A 17,186-nucleotide genomic window follows, 5' to 3' on the forward strand; every position below is an offset into this window, starting at 1 on the left:
AAATACATATTTTTTTTAATTGTAGGAAACACATTTGCACAAAGTATCGGTATTGGATCGATATTGTCGATACCAACTTCAATTTTACATGGTATTGGATCAGAAAGAAAATCTATGGTATCACACATTACTTACATTAATTACACGACGTGACCTTATTTACACATTTCTGGATCCTACGTATAGTTTGAATAACATTTCTGAAGGATTTAAATGATCAAACTTCAGGGTACAGTATCATTTTAGGAAGCATTGACAGGCAACAAATGTACATTTTCCAGTGTTTAAGGTAATTTAAATTAATCTCTTTCATTGTATTTATCAAATATGCAATTTTGTAATTGTATTTATTAAATATCCAATCAGATCAATGTGCATGACACTTTGATAAAGATATATTCTACGTTTAATTTGATCCTGCATTTGTAGATTTTGTTTCCGAGGGACACAAATGGCACTGATTGGATGGAATGTATCTTCTATACTAGTAGTAGCTTCCATTCTAACAGCAGCTTCAGTGAAAGCACTCAGCAACATTGTGACTTTTATTGAAGCTGACGGCACTGCTCTGCACAAGTGAAGACTCGTAAACATCACGTAAACAAAGGTTTGTTCACAAAAACATGCATGGACATTTCAACCTAACTCTTACCAATAAACATAAAAAAACTGACAATGAAAGGAAAAGATGTGCCTGTTTGGCGGGGCGTGCGAGGTCAGAGGTGTTCTTTGGGCTCGCTGAACTTGCGCTTCTTCCGTGGAGTTTCCTGGCTGTTTGGAATGTCGTATTTAGAAACCTAATGGGAGAAAAAAAAATAGTTGAAAATGTATGTTGTCATCCCACTCTGGAAGAAGTGATGAGTGCTGACTCATCAAAGTTGCTACGTGGACGCCACGCACGCCCTCGCAGACATCTACTGCAGTGTAGTCGTGATTGTGCTGTCAAGGCTCTGTTGTGTTTATGTGCAACAATGAATACATTCATGTGTTTATTCTCACCAGTTTGTCCTTCATTGCGGCTTCCTTCCTGTTTTTCAACATCCCGTTTGTCTGCAGCGCACACTGCTGACAGAAACATACACCATTGTGACCCTTGACCCCAGTTGTTGTTTGCATATTGTGTCAGGATCCTTCAAAATCAGTACGCTTCTTATTCAAACAACATTTCTTGAAATAGGATCCTACCTGCAGTATCCTCCCCAACTAGCATGTAAAATATTATTATATCTTTAAATAAACTATCCGCCGCCTCAGGAAGGGGAAGCAGTGCAATGTCAACACCGTGTATGGTAAGGATGGTGTTCTGCTGACCTCGACTGCGGATGTTGTGGATCGGTGGAGGGAATACTTCGAAGACCTCCTCAATCCTACCAGCACGTCTTCCTATGAGGAAGCAGGGCCTGGGGAATCTGTGGTGGGCTCTCCTATTTCTGGGGCTGAGGTTGCCGAGGTAGTTAAAAAGCTCCTCGGTGGCAAGGCCCCGGGGGTGGATGAGATCCGCCCGGAGTTCCTTAAGGCTCTGGATGTTGTGGGGCTGTCTTGGTTGACAAGACTCTGCAACATCGCGTGGACATCGGGGGCGGTACCTCTGGATTGGCAGACCGGGGTGGTGGTTCCTCTCTTTAAGAAGGGGAACCGGAGGGTGTGTTCCAACTATCGTGGGATCACACTCCTCAGCCTTCCCGGTAAGGTCTATTCAGGTGTACTGGAGAGGAGGCTACGCCGGATAGTCGAACCTCGGATTCAGGAGGAACAGTGTGGTTTTCGTCCTGGTCGTGGAACTGTGGACCAGCTCTATACTCTCGGCAGGGTCCTTGAGGGTGCATGGGAGTTTGCCCAACCAGTCTACATGTGCTTTGTGGACTTTGAGAAGGCATTCGACCGTGTACCCCGGGAAGTCCTGTGGGGAGTGCTCAGAGAGTATGGGGTAACGGACTGTCTTATTGTGGCGGTTCGCTCCCTGTATAATCAGTGTCAGAGCTTGGTCTGCATTGCCGGCAGTAAGTCGGACCCGTTTCCAGTGAGGGTTGGACTCTGCCAGGGCTGCCCTTTGTCACCGATTCTGTTCATAACCTTTATGGACAGAATTTCTAGGCGCAGTCAGGGCGTTGAGGGTATCTGGTTTGGTGGCTGCAGGATTAGGTCTCTGCTTTTTGCAGATGATGTGGTCCTGATGGCTTCATCTGGCCAAGATCTTCAGCTCTCACTGGATCGGTTCGCAGCCGAGTGTGAAGCGACTGGGATGGGAATCAGCACCTCCAAGTCCGAGTCCATGGTTCTCGCCCGGAAAAGGGTGGAGTGCCATCTCCGGGTTGGGGGGGAGATCTTGCCCCAAGTGGAGGAGTTCAAGTACCTCGGAGTCTTGTTCACGAGTGAGGGAAGAGTGGATCGTGAGATCGACAGGCGGATCGGTGCGGCGTCTTCAGTAATGCGGACGCTGTATCGATCCGCTGTGGTGAAGAAGGAGCTGAGCCGGAAGGCAAAGCTCTCGATTTATCGGTCGATCTACGTTCCCATCCTCACCTATGGTCATGAGCTTTGGGTCATGACCGAAAGGACAAGATCACGGGTACAAGCGGCCGAAATGAGTTTCCGCCGCCGGGTGGCAGGGCTCTCCCTTAGAGATAGGGTGAGAAGCTCTGTCATCCGGGGGGAGCTCAAAGTAAAACCGCTGCTCCTCCACATCGAGAGGAGCCAGATGAGGTGGTTCGGGCATCTGGTCAGGATGCCACCCAAACGCCTCCCTCGGGAGGTGTTTCGGGCACGTCCGACCGGTAGGAGGCCACGGGGAAGACCCAGGACACATTGGGAAGACTATGTCTCCCGGCTGGCCTGGGAGCGCCTCGGGATCCCCCGGGAGGAGCTGGACGAGGTGGCTGGGGAGAGGGAAGTCTGGGCTTCCCTGCTTAGGCTGCTGCCCCCGCGACCCGACCTCGGATAAGCGAAAGAAGATGGATGGATGGATGGATGGATAAATAAACTATGGAAAAAATATTATATTGCTATATACATTCAATTTTATTTAAATTATGTACATTCCCTTGTTCTTGTGGTACTCCTTGTCTGGGACCTTTGGTACTACATTTTGTGCCAGCTCATGTGTCTCATAATGACAATAAAGTTCCTCAACTCCTTCACTATTATTGGTGTTCTTTCTAAAGTGTTCGCTAACAAAGCAACAAGACTGAAGAAATCTATTTAAGGCAACATTATTTAAAGGGGAACTGCACTTTTTGGGGGGGGAATTTTGTCTATCATTCAAAATCCTTATGTAAGGCAAGCACATAGATTTTTTTAGCAAAAGTCAGGTAACAGTGGTGATAATGAAATTTGTTCTATTCCCACTATAAAGCGCTCTAAAAAGTGTGCTCTTTTCTGTGCATTTGTAAAAAACTGCAAGCATGAAGCAACAATGCAAGTTATGGCGATTCACCTATTTTGCCTATAAGACACTCTAAAAATATACTAAAACCCTGCATCAAGGATTTATATAAAGTTAAAGTTAAAGTACCAATGATTGTCACACACACACTAGGTGTGGCGAAATTATTATCTGCATTTGACCCATCACCCTTGATCACCCCCTTGGAGGTGAAGGGAGCAGTGGCCGTGCCCGGGAATCATTTTTGGTGGTTTAACCCCCAATTCCAACCCTTGATGCTGAGTGCCAAGCATGGAGGTAATGGGTCCCATTTTCATAGTCTTTGGTATGACTCGGCCGGGGTTTGAACTCACGAACTACATGCTGTAAGTATATATGTAATGCAGTAACAGGCTCATTCATAAAAACATGTCGTATTTACATATTTTGCTCATTTTAGGCGTATTAATTTCATAGACGTATCACTCATGTTTGCTTCTCCCTTCAACAACAACAACACAACTAATCATGGCAGACTTCATGAGTGATAACAAACATAATAAAAGGAGTGGGACTCTCCAGGACTAGCTGCAGTGTGCTCAAACAACCACCATGTGGCACCTGTGAGCAGATAATACTGTATCATCTTTCTCTTTCGGACTTATCAGGTCTTTTACATCGAGGAAACGCCATTCTCCAAACATTCTTTAGTCACACTTTAAATGAGGGATGAAGCAAAAACTAATCCAGACCCACTGTAGAAGACTGCTAACAGATATGACTACATGGCGAGCAGGTATCATTGTTTTAGTTTTTGAGCCTCCAAAGCCAAAAATGCTTAAACACGTTGCCCCTCGCTGACGTTGGTCGCTGTAGCACACAGTCAAAGAGGTGTTGTATCCACTCATTTACTGTATATCTATGGCTCTCTCATTACAGTGTTGTCGCACTGTGTAGATAGTATTCTCTCTCTGGCCTTAATAATCTACTTGCTAATTTCCTTTTGTTAGACTTCTGTTGAAGTGTGTAAAGCATTTATTATTTTGTTGTATCACTACATTACATTCAAACTAGATTAGATTTATTCAACAGACTAAAACAATGAATATTTGGACGTTTCTCCATAGAATTTAGAAATGTCCATGTCCCAATCGTGATGCATCTACGAAGCAATCGTTTTGCCCACTTCTACATGTAATATAGTAACAGGACCATTCAAGATAACATGTATTATTCACAGTATTTTGGTCATTTTCAGAATGACTGTAATTTATTTCCTGGGCGCATTCACAGATTGCAGAACAACTGCCACAACTTAAGTCAACAACAACATACAGTAGGGAGCACTACCATTAATCATGGCAAAACTTAATGACAGTATTTGAGCGTTATCATAGTGCAAAAGGTTTATAAATAAAAACAGTCACTTACAATGTCCGCTCTCACTAGGATGCCAACTGATGGGATAGTTGTATCTTTCAGCACGAGACCGGTTTAGCTGGTTAATTCCGCATAATCCTCACTTCTCAGATGAAAAAATACTGGGAGAAAATGAGCATCTTGTCTAGATGCAGATAAATGCTTTAAAATATAATATCGGAAATTATCGGTATCGTTTTTTTATTATCGGTATCGTTTTTTGTTTTTTTTGTATTTATTTTTTTTTTTTAAATCAACATAAAAACCACCAGATACACTTACAATTAGTGCACCAACCCAAAAAACCTCCCTCCACACAAAAGGGTTGTTTCTTTCTGTTATTAATATTCTGGTTCCTACATTATATATCAATATATATCAATACAGTCTGCAAGGGATACATACAGTCCGTAAGCACACATGATTGTGCGTGCTGCTGGTCCACTAATAGTACTAACCTTTAACAGTTAATTTTACTCATTTTCATTAATAACTAGTTTCTATGTAACTGTTTTTATTTTGTTTTACTTTCTTTTTTATTCAAGAAAATGTTTTTAATTTATTTATCTTATTTTATTTTATAATTTTTTTTAAAAAGGACCATATCTTCACCATACCTGGTTGTCCAAATTAGGCATAATAATGTGTTAATTCCACGACTGTATATATCGGTATCGGTTGATATCGGTATCGGTAATTAAGAGTTGGACAATATCGGAATATCGGATATCGGCAAAAAAGCCATTATCGGACATCCCTAATCTTGTCTTATGTTGCGTTCTATTTGCTGAGAGCAAGTTGAGAGCCATAATATTCACTTCTTTAGTCGGTCCAGATTTTGAGCGTAGCCTATGAAATTTTAAAGTTGACCAACTTCTCAGCTTGCTGCCACAACCATTTAACTATAAAGGTGAGATGCATGATTTATAACCTAGCATTAACTTCACATGCATAGAGCAGCAGCAGAAGAAGCTCAAGGAGCTAGCGTTACCGCTCGTTAGAGGCCAGAGGGGCAGTGTGAGCAAGGAGCTGTCACTAAACTAGAAAATTAGTTCCTCTGTGTTATCTCTACAATAACAATGTTGCTATACTTTGGTTAAAATTCAGGTCATGGCATGTAAATTGTGTGGGTGGTTTTAAGATTTTTTTTAGAGTGCTTTTTCATTGATAACTGCCTCATGCTATTAGTTTTACACTATTTAGAACACACAGAATAGAAAAGGGCATGCGTTCTTGTCTCACATAGGGTTTGTGAATAGTGGGCAATTGTTTTTAAAGTGTAGTTTTCCTTGAACAGGAAGTTATTCTAGGTGGAATATTGGTGCGCTATCGAACCACAATAGGGTGAAGAGAAAGGGAGGAGTCAAACTGACCGTGGTTGACTTTAAAATGCGTCCGCTTCTGGTGGTCATTGTGGTTGTCTCCATGTCAGAGGTCTTCTTTGACACAGTTTTCATCTAAAAAGACAGGTAATATTAGCACACTTTCACAGACTAAATCCTTCAAATCATTAGTCCTGTCCCTACTGTATTAGCAAACTGAATCACCAATCGAGAACCTGCTGGCAAATGCAAATGCAGTACATTCAAACCTGTGTTAACGATCACAAAAATATCTCCTGCAGAGAAAAGTAGCATTATAAACTTTGTGTTTGTGGCATCCACCTGTTTAATGCGGCAAGCGGTCACTTATTTTGCATCTTGAGATTTTTTTTTTTTTACTTTGGGGCGGTATAGCTCTGTTGGTAGAGTGGCCGTGCCAGCAACTTGAGGGTTGCAGGTTCAATCCCCGCTTCCGCCATCCTAGTCACTGCCGTTGTGTCCTTGGGCAAGACACTTTACCCACCTGCTCCCAGTGCCACCCACACTGGTTTAAATGTAACTTAGATATTGGGTTTCACTATGTAAAGCCCTTTGAGTCACTAGAGAAAAGCGCTATATAAATATAATTCACTTCACTTCACTTCACTTTGTATGGCAGCCACTAATATCAGAATGTGCTGCAACGATGCATGATGTTCATGGATTGAGTTTTATCCCTAAATTCCACAGAGCGTATTTGCATTGCGGCCACAAGTTTGCTGCATGCTCCGTGGTCCGCCAACATACACCGGCTGCATGCACAGCTCCTCTCCGCCAGACAGCGGCAGTGACGACACCGAGGATCTCGCGGTGAAATGCCGCACTTTGCATGAGCAAATTGGTATGTGGGATAAATCCAACAACAAACAAGACAAAAAAGATACAACTAGGAAAGAAAGAAGAGGAGGGTTGGACTTGTTTGGATTTGCTTTTGTTCTCCAGATTTTTGTGCTTTTAACACAAGGCCTTTTTCCTCTGCAGGAACTTTTACACTGCAAATGAAATTCCCCCTGCGTTGCCACAAAAAACTACTCATGTAGATTTAGTCCCTGCCAGCGAAGTGGGACTGTTTCATAAATGATACATATATATATATACATACAGTGTGTATATATATGTATACATATAAAAATACATATACACACATATTTATATATATATATATATTTACATATATATATATATATATATATATATATATATATATATATATATATATATATATATACTGTATGTACATATATATTAGAAGATAAGGTAGATCACCTCGACTTGGTCGTTTGAAAAGTAGCTCGCCTGCTGAAAAAAGTGTGGGCACCCCTGATTTACTGACTGTTGGACACTGAGGACAAGTCTGAATTTATATGTAAAATGTAGTACACTTTATGTTTTTAAATCATATTGTTCTGTATATTATTGCATAATTAATTACACTTTAGAGAAATAAATATGATCTAATAGTGTCTGTTTATTTACATGGTATCAGAGTGGAAATATACTGCACCACTCAGCACACGTCATCAGCATGATTTGTATAAACTACCATCAACTGTAAAATGTGGTGGAAAAACCAACCACACATTTCTAAAAGAACTTTACGTTCCTGGAACTAAAGATTCTGAACTTTTGATGGAAAAAGGCCTTCAGTGTTTTATTCGTAAAGTCAAACAAATGTATATTGTTAATGTATCATATTTCCTGTACGACTATCACCCAGCTTTGCTGCAGCATCCCGTAAAAATATAAGTTTTTTATATCGGCCCCTCAGCAGCGACACAAATAATACTCTGTGGAATTTAGGGTTCAATTGTTGATTTGATTTTTGATTTAATTGTTGACTCTTTTTAGGACAAACCTGTGACGATATATATATAAATTGTGTTGTGCTTTCTTCTGTCTATGTTCAACGTGTGAGTTCGTCATGGCAACCTGCATATACCGTAGTAACCACCTGTGTATAGTGGCCACTTCTGTTGTTTCCTTTGAGTGCTCGCTATTGACAAGTTTGACTATATATACGGATGATATCCTACATCTGCTGTTTTTCTGAGTTAATGATGCTTTTTCCCCGCCAGCTTTTAACAATGTTTGATCATGTTCAAAGTGTTGGAGAATATTGCTAAGTTTGAGGTTACAACATAACCTCTTGGAGAAACTAAATAACTATGTCTTGTCAGTTGTCTGTCCTGCTGTCTTCTTCACCAAAAGTTAAGAAATAATCATGATGTGATGATGTCACACTGACCTCGGTAACCTCGTAGGTATTTTCGTGGCACATCAGCTCGATCCCTTTGGATAAAATATCACAATGATGATGATCACAACTGCTCCTTCTGTCCTGCTATTTGTCTTTCAAGACTTTACCGTTGCTGTTGTTGTCAGGCGCGTCCACATCTTCGACCACGTGACTCTACAGGTGAAGAGACACGGAGGGTGCTCACTGATTGGCCACTTAGAAAATTTAAAAATTGATTGGTTTTGAAGGAAGATGTACGACTTGGTGTGTGTGCTGACCTGAGACACCACACCCTCGTCATGTATCCTTAGAATCCACTTGTCCTTGCCACCTACAGTCTCCTCCACCTGTGGACAAGAAGCGCCTCCTTAAACTGCCAATCAAAACCGTGCGCGGAGGTCACGTGACGTGTGCTCACCGGTTCTAGCCTTTGTCTCTCGGTGGCCATGTCCAGCTGGATGGTGTGGAAAGGCGTGACCACCTCGCCCATTGTCAGCCTGACCGGCTCCTTCCCAAACACCAGCGTGTTTCCGTCAGCCTCCTTGAAGCCTGGTGGCTGATAGTCCTGAGGCGTCACTGAGGTCAGAAGCACGCACGAAACATTCATACAGAGAAACAAAGTTAATCTTATATTGCTGATAGAGTATGATGTAACGATATGAACATTTCATATCACGGTTATTGTCACCATAAAGATCACGGTTATCATTATTATCACGGTATTGTTGAATGTGCTCAAAAAGTACTCATACATACTGTACTTATATCGAGGGGTGCACAAAAAAGTCAATTTTTATTTATCCTGATTATAAATTGATTCACAATACAAACTTTATTTTTCCAAAAATAACTATGTATTTTTTAAGACCCTAAGAGGGACACGTAAAAAATGGGTGGATGGAAGAATTGATTTTTTTAAATACGTTTTTAGACCATCTACAGGCAATCAGAAGGAACTTTTCTAACCTGTAACCTGTTTTGAAAAAGTTTCATTATAATTAATGTACTAAATAAAATACTGTGAGAATTGGTTTGAATTGAAAATCGTGTTGTCACCCCAGGAATCGTTACATGCCCAAAAGATTCACACCTCCAATTATAACAATGTTTTAATTAAAACAATAAATACAATAAATAAATGGCCACACAATATAAATTCTTGGCAGAAGAAAAAATGTGTTACATAATAATATTGTTCTGGTTACTTAAGACACACATGTATTGTAGCGTCCCGGAAGAGTTAGTGCTGCAAGGGGTTCTGGGTATTTGTTCTGTTGTGTTTATATTGTGTTACGGTGCAGATGTTCTCCCGAAATGTGTTTGTCTTTCATGTTTGGTGTGGGTTCACAGTGTGGCGCATATTTGTAACAGTGTTAAAGTTGTTTATACGGCCACCCTCAGTGTGACCTGTATGGCTGTTGATCAAGTATGCATTGCATTCACTTGTGAGTGTGTCACAAGCCGTAAATATTATGTGACTGGGCCGGCACGCAAAGGCAGTGCCTTCAAGGTTTATTGGCGCTCTGTACTTCTTCCTACGTCCGTGTACACAGCGGCGTTTTAAAAAATCATAAATTTTACTTTGTGAAACCGATACCGATAATTTTGAAACCGATACCGATAATTTCCGATATTACATTTTAACGCATTTATCGGCCAATAATATCGGTAGTACGATATTATCGGACATCCTTGCACAATTGAATATCTTAGTTGCTCAGACAGTATTGTGTTCATACAAGTTGAGCTTGGGGTATGTTGTTTCTTAACGGGGAAATATGTTAATGTCTCTTGTATTCATGTCAGCACTTCCAGTAATTGAACAGTGTCACCGGTAATTTTAGAATAATTTTCATTTAAATTGGTAATACTAACCGTCTAGGAAGTTTTACCGTGGTTTATCATTACAACCTTAATTGCTGAACTGCAGACATTTTACTCTTGAATTATTTCTTACATTCAATTTGTTAGAATTGCAGAATCATGAACAGCTTTACAAAACCTCCAAAAAGTTGCCCGAGCCTGTAGCATTTGTTGCACCATGTTGGCTGCTTGTGTCGTACTACTTTAGCCCATGAGGGGTGATAATGAGGCATTCACACGCAAGTGAACATCGGAATAAAAATTAACGGCTAAAAGTGCAAAAGGTATTTCCTATATTAGGGTCGACATGGACTTTTTTGTTTTAGCAGTAATGTATATTGTACTGTAGCAGTAACTTGTACACTGAAGCAGTACTGTGTACACTGTAAGAGTATGCATTTACATTATAGCAGTGATGTGACCTTTGGGTGAAACTTGAATTCTTAAGAGGAACATATGAAGTGCAAAATGTTGACTAGTTTGTCAGGTTGCTAAGTGTGTTCTATGTAGCTTACCACCATCATGTGTGAATGTGGAGTGAACGGATGATGGGTTGTCAGTTCTAACTGTAAAGCGCTTTGAGTGTGTCATTATCTGCCAGCTCTGCTGCAACCTGTCTGCCTGATTTCTGGGTCACGGTGCGGAGCCAGCTGTGCGCACACCTGATACTCATTTCCTCCTGACTACTTAAGCTCTCCAGTTCATTCACTCGGCGCCAGTAGATTCCTGATGGTTAACACTTCCAATCACGTTCATCTCCTCTGCTTTGGCTCCACTAACACTTCTTGTTTTCCTGTGGCGCTGCCGTGTAGCGTTAACTATTTCTTCTCCACACCTTTTTGTGTGCTGTTAGAATAATTATGTATATATTATCACACAACTCTTATGCTTAAGGGCCGTTGCTATAGTTATTATTAATTGTGCTGAAGTGGTATTTCTCTTTGTCCGTGCAAAGCTGGCAATCCAAAAGATTGCAAGCCAGTCTCGTATCAGTGTCTGTGTCCAGCAACGGCCTGCTGACTGCCAAGGCCGAACACCGCCGTGACGTACACAGAGCAGAGACAAGGCGATATCACCAGTGTCGACACATTTGCATTTCTTGTATAATCATATATTGTCGAGATTACCCCCTTCCCTCAGTGACAGCTTCAGTGATGTAACCAGGGACCTCCCAAATAAATAACCAGGGATCTCCCAAATAAATAGAGGAAGCACATGGGCTAGACTTTAGAGCGAAGTTTGGATATGTAACTAGAGTACAGCCCAAATAACGTCTTTCCTCAATTGAGCAAAATTTAACTCTGTCTGCATGATTCCTTGCTTCTCGTCTGTTTTAATAGATGTCATCAGTGTTGGAACCTGACATGTGCATTTTCTGATTTTTTACACCTTTTGTGTGCATCCTGAGTTATTTTTTCCTCACTCCTTTTTGAGTGCTCTATTCGTTATTATTCTTATTATTTTTGCTCTGCGTTGGGGTCCTACTCCGGCTAAGCCAATCATGACAAGAGTGTCTAGAAAAGCGCAGTATAATCTAATCCATGATTATTATGTGTACACTTTAACAGTATGTATATATATTTATAGCAGTGACCTGTATGTACACTGTAGTTAGGTGTGAAATGAGAGTGTACCATCATCGTAGTAGGCCAGCTTCATGTTGAGGTAGACACTCTCGGGCAGAGGACCGAGGTTCTGCATGAGAGTGTAGAGCTTCCTCACCAACAGGATGCTGGCCTTCTTGGTGCTGCCACACGAAATTGTCGACAGCTTTTCGTTGTGGTTGCTGATTAAACAAGGAGGCGGGGTCAGGAAAGAGCAAGTCATACATTGGTGAGGTCAAAGAAGGACTCCACAGTCCCATAGTTACTTATTAGCAAAAAAACATTCTGCTTATGTTTTATGTTCTTTCTGTGTCTTTTTAGTGATAATATCCCACCTCTCAAAGTCCATCTTGGCCCCGTCAGAGTTGTAATGAATCCTGAACTGATAAAACTCTGTCACTTTCTGAAAGACAGAAACTTCTGTTCATTGCTGGTCGTGCACTTGTCCACGTGTACAGGGCGCGTGCTCGTTACCTGTGGGTTGTCAGCGTCTGTGTAGACCTGTAAAAAATAATCACATGACCCACTGCACATCACTATTCATATTTGCATTTACCTCCACAATAGATCATTTATTGACAATCTATCTTGAATTACCATTCAAAGCAAACACAATGCACAAAAACACAGCAGCCATACTTACAGACATAATGACGGTGCGGAGCTGGAGGAAAGAAAAATGAATTTATTATGAAGCTTATATATTCATTATTCTAGATTTAATATAGTATGAGTACTGCGTGTTTAACCGAGTAATTCAAAGCTAAATGCCAGTAAATCATTCTACGTGGTGAAAATTGTTGTCTTACATATTTCATCTGGATGGCATCAAAGCAACCTTGCATCCTTAAAAAGGAAGAAAGAAAACAATTTATATTTGTATCATAACAACACATTCAGCACAAGGTTATGACCTAATAATCAACACATTGATATCTCTTTCCTGAAACCACACCAGTGAGTAGGAATCAGCGCTATTATCAATTACCGTATTTTTCGGACTATAAGTCGCAGTTTTTTTCATAGTTTGGCCGGAGGTGCGACTTATACTCAGGAGCGACTTATGTGTGAAATTATTAACACATTACCGTAAAATATCAAATAATATTATTTAGCTCATTCACTTAAGAGACTAGACGTATAAGATTTCATGGGATTTAGCGATTAGGAGTGACAGATTGTTTGGTAAACGTATAGCATGTTCTATATGTTATAGTTATTTGAATGACTCTTACCATAATATGTTACGTTAACATACCAGGCACGTTCTCAGTTGGTTATTTATGCCTCATATAACGTACACTTATTCAGCCTGTTGTTCCCTATTCTTTATTTATTTTAAATTGCCTTTCAAATGTCTATTCTTGGTGTTGGGTTTTATCAAATACATTTCCCCCAAAAATGCGACTTATACTCCAGTGCGACTTATACTCCGAAAAATACGGTAATAAATTGACTTCAAGATTTAAACGATTGTGTGGAATTGATTGTTGATTGAGACCAAATGGCGTGCACTACTATGGTGCAACCAGCAGAGGTGCTGTTACGGCGTTGTTTTCAATAATCAGTCCCTCCGGGATTTTCCAGGCTTATTTTGCGAGTGTTGTGGCCTAAAATGCCTGAAGTCACGGCAGCTTTGTTAAAAATATGCGGAAAAAGTTTTGATGTTTTGAGAGGTTTTTTCCCAATAAAATGTAATCAACTTGTGATTTTATGAATTTGTTATCAATGTGTACCATGTGTGTACCAGGTCTGGGCTACTGGGGAGGACGCCGTTTGGGCAATAGAGTTGACATATTGACATGTAAAGTTTTGATTATAAAGGTGACGTGTGCGTTTGAGCGCTGGTCAGAGGTCAAACTCGATTAGCCAAAATGACACGTGAGAAATGTGTGAGAAAGTAGCGGGTACTTGACAAAGTTGTGAAAAATTTGTGCACCCGTTGAATTTGGGCGATCGCGACATCGCAAATTCCTAGACGGACCGAATAAGGTTTTTGTCCACCTTTTGCTAAAGACTTGCTGATTAGTGTCACTTGAAGAAGAAAAGATGTGTACCACTGAACAATTTGACAGGCACCAGGGCAACTATGCTCCTCTCTGAGGATCATCACCTTCTGATCTGTAAAAAGAAACGTTTTAATACAAACCCACCCTATATTTTCATATTTCACTGCATTGTGGAGGGTAAACCAGTTGTTCCTTCTTTGCTCGATGAAAGAAGAACGTTTATCGTCTAACCTTCCACATATTTGTTCCCGTAGGCCTTCTCTGGAAAAAGTCCTCTTAGGTATGTGATGCCAGACACGGCAATGGCCAGAAGTTTCTTGATAACAGCGATGGACTGCAGCTCCGACACAACCTGATTGGGCAACAGCTGAGTGTCCTGGAGAACAACACAAACACATCACAAGCTAACAATGAACACAAACACGATGTACGTATGTCTTGAACATAAAGAATTATACTTATAATGCTCCTTTGTGTATGTCTTTCAACCCATCTTAAATGTGCAATTGCTGGGTTGCAATCATGCGACCTACAGGCTCTCTTGGGTCTAGGCAGTCCCTAAGGGCTACTGTTTATTTACATGCATCGGTGCAAATTTGGGCATATTTTGAAAGGTTTAGAGGTAAATTTATAAGCGACCAAGAAAAAAATATGGAGTTGATTTATACAACCTTAAAAAAATATATTTTTGAAAGATTTAAACCATTCATCATCACCAAGACATTACTGCTCGCTACAACCTCAATTCATTTGACACTCACATCGATTTAGAGAAGAAAAGATTGGAGGCACATCATGTCTGGTACCAAAATATATTTCGATACCTTTCAAAATAAAGGGAACCAAAAAAAAATTCATTTTTTGTTTTATTTTAACATAAAATCTTACGATACATTAAGCATACATTTCTTATTGCAATCAAGAAACAATTTTGTCATTAAATAAGATAGTGAACATATTAGACAACTTGTCTTTTAGTAGTAAGTAAGCAAACAGGATACAAAGACTCCAAATTTGGCTACTAAAGTATGCAGTAACATATTGTGTTATTTTGTCAAAATTATGAGGGACAAGCAGTAGAAAATGGATGGAATATTTATCTACTAGTGCAATTACTGTTAATATCTGCTTACTTTCTGTTTTAACATGTTTTATCTACACTTCTGTTAAAATGTAATAAATACTTATTCTTCGGTTGTAGTTACAAGGCCATACATTAGTCATAATTAAAGTTATTATATATCCAGGGGTAAATGACAAAAGATTTTGTGCTAATAAAAAACATTGATGTAATCATTGTAGTATTGACTATATACGGGTCTTTTACTGTATTGTTACATTCGATGAGCTGTGTAGATCCACCCATGGCTTTTGTTTACATTCAGGAGCTCTGTGTGTGTAGTGAAGCATGCTTAGCTATTCCTCGTCCTGCAGGGATGATACTTGTAAGAGGCGAGGATTTGTGATTTAGAAGTAGCTAAAACACTGCCGACTCCTGGTGGCAATTGCCGCTAACTAGCTAGCCACGTTTTTTTTTAAAGTCCCTCTTGCTGAACGGCGCTTCAGTGTTGTAGCTTCACTATTATCGTCAGTTTGTAAGCCAAAATGCGTCTACTCTCCCTTTTCTGTCTACTCAGTTTCTGCTTGTAAGTGCTTTGTGCGTGTGTGTTGCCGAACTTGCACTTCTGCTCGCAAAACCAGCAATGTCACGACATGTTGTTCGCTTATATATTTACCTCTAAACCTTGTTCACTGCTCGCTGTACATATCCTACGAAGTTAGACCTACACTGTTTCTATGTCCATTTCTCAGATGATATAATTGTTGATGACTGAAGTGCTGATATCAACCAAACCTAACCCCCCCTCCCCAACCCCCTTCACATCCCACCCCCCGGATTGTAAATAATGTAAATAATTCAATGTATATACTCTGATTAACTTGTGTGATGACTGTATTATGATGATAGTATATATTTGTACCATGAATTGATTAACGTGAAAAACTTATTCGGGTGTTACCATTTAGTGGTCAATTGTACAGAATATGTACTGCACTGTGCAATCTACTAATAAAAGTCTCAATCAATCAATCAATGTCCGTAAAAAAAGTCCCAGTATTTTTTAAAAGGCAGCATAGTACCGTTTTTAATTCATTAGTACGCCGGTACTTTCTTAGCACCGGTATACCGTACAACCCTACTTCCTACGCTAAATTCATGAATTGGATCAAATAAAAATAGACCTTAACTATGAAACCTATTTTTCGGATTTTTGTTTTGACAAGCTTTCCAACGATACCAACCTTTTCAAAATGGGATAAATATTAAGAAAGTTATGATATAAAAAAAAAAAAAAAAAAAAAAAAAGTCATACCTAAAATCTGGAGCCTAATGGACGTTTTATTGAAGAGGTTGACCATAAATTAGTGCATTTTCATCAGGTTAAAACATTCATAACATTCTTAATATTTATTACAGAATAATGAGACTTATATTACTGAAATCGTCTTAACAATTGCTGTCTGATAGTAATAGTTACATTGAAATTAATTAATTTTGAACATTTTACACACACTACCTACAAATAAATTACTATAAAGAAAGCGCAAATATGTTTAATTACAATATCAATTTACCTGAGATGTTCTCACTTGTTGTACACATGCCATATCTTGGGTGGCAAAACACGCTCAAATCTGTAAAGAAAGCAGGATTCTAATGCGGGGCAAACAAATTAGCACGTTAGCGCACAGAAACTAAGCTAGCTAATCATTGCAAGTTATTCATAATCGTGTTCCATTAATCTGTACTAGTGATGTATACAGCTTCCTAAACCCCCCAAACATGTTTATCAAGAAGGTGGTGTATTTTACCAGAACATAAAGTTGGTCTAGTTGAAATTTGTTAATGTTGTTAGATTAACTGTTCGTAAAAAAAACGGCTGCCGCTAACGTGTTTGAGTGACAGGAAGTAGAATCAACAAGTAGCCAATCAGCGGGGAGGAGCTGCTATCTTAAGGTATTACAAAATACAGCACACCCAGATCCCTTACTTGTATTTGTTTGAATGTAGTCATAAAGTAGATAAGTTTAACTCACATGTCAAAGTGAGTCTTTGTATGTCGCGTTGATCTTTTTACGTCTTGTGTCGAAAAAAGTGTTTCAGTGTTGATACATTGCCTGGAGATTCGAAGATACTTGCTGATTGGACAAAGATGCTGTCAATCACGGTAAACTGCTACTTGATTGGCCCAATCCGGACGAACGCTACGCTGCCATTGGTTACTGTAGTTGTCTGACACAAGTAGGCGGCTCTCCTGGCGGTGATGTCAT

At 39.9% G+C, this 17,186-nt stretch overlaps 1 protein-coding gene across 9 annotated transcripts; it reads right to left on the reverse strand.

Moving 5' to 3' along the window:
• Nucleotides 1–532: 532 nt before the first annotated feature.
• On the reverse strand, nucleotides 533–17,172 carry hormad1 (HORMA domain containing 1). 9 transcript variants are annotated; one of them, XM_061982855.2, is made up of 16 exons: nucleotides 16,953–17,169; nucleotides 16,491–16,550; nucleotides 14,085–14,229; nucleotides 13,902–13,965; nucleotides 12,654–12,690; nucleotides 12,488–12,508; nucleotides 12,319–12,345; nucleotides 12,180–12,247; nucleotides 11,875–12,026; nucleotides 8,796–8,953; nucleotides 8,656–8,724; nucleotides 8,506–8,551; nucleotides 8,387–8,430; nucleotides 6,154–6,237; nucleotides 1,000–1,065; nucleotides 533–797 (listed from the first exon to the last, which is right to left on the reverse strand). In XM_061982855.2, the coding sequence occupies exons 2-16, from the start codon at nucleotides 16,521–16,523 to the stop codon at nucleotides 717–719; spliced, it is 1,095 nt and encodes a 364-aa protein (XP_061838839.1). In that variant the 5' UTR covers nucleotides 16,524–16,550; nucleotides 16,953–17,169; the 3' UTR covers nucleotides 533–716. The 9 variants fall into 9 exon arrangements, with proteins under 9 accessions (XP_061838839.1, XP_061838844.1, XP_061838843.1 ...); XM_061982860.2 differs by having other exon boundaries at nucleotides 16,491–16,569; XM_061982859.2 differs by lacking the exon at nucleotides 16,953–17,169 and adding an exon at nucleotides 16,728–16,862.
• Nucleotides 17,173–17,186: the final 14 nt, after the last annotated feature.

Source organism: Nerophis lumbriciformis, linkage group LG21 (genome assembly GCF_033978685.3).
Source record: "Nerophis lumbriciformis linkage group LG21, RoL_Nlum_v2.1, whole genome shotgun sequence".
In the NCBI taxonomy this organism is placed as follows: Eukaryota; Metazoa; Chordata; class Actinopteri; order Syngnathiformes; family Syngnathidae; genus Nerophis; species Nerophis lumbriciformis.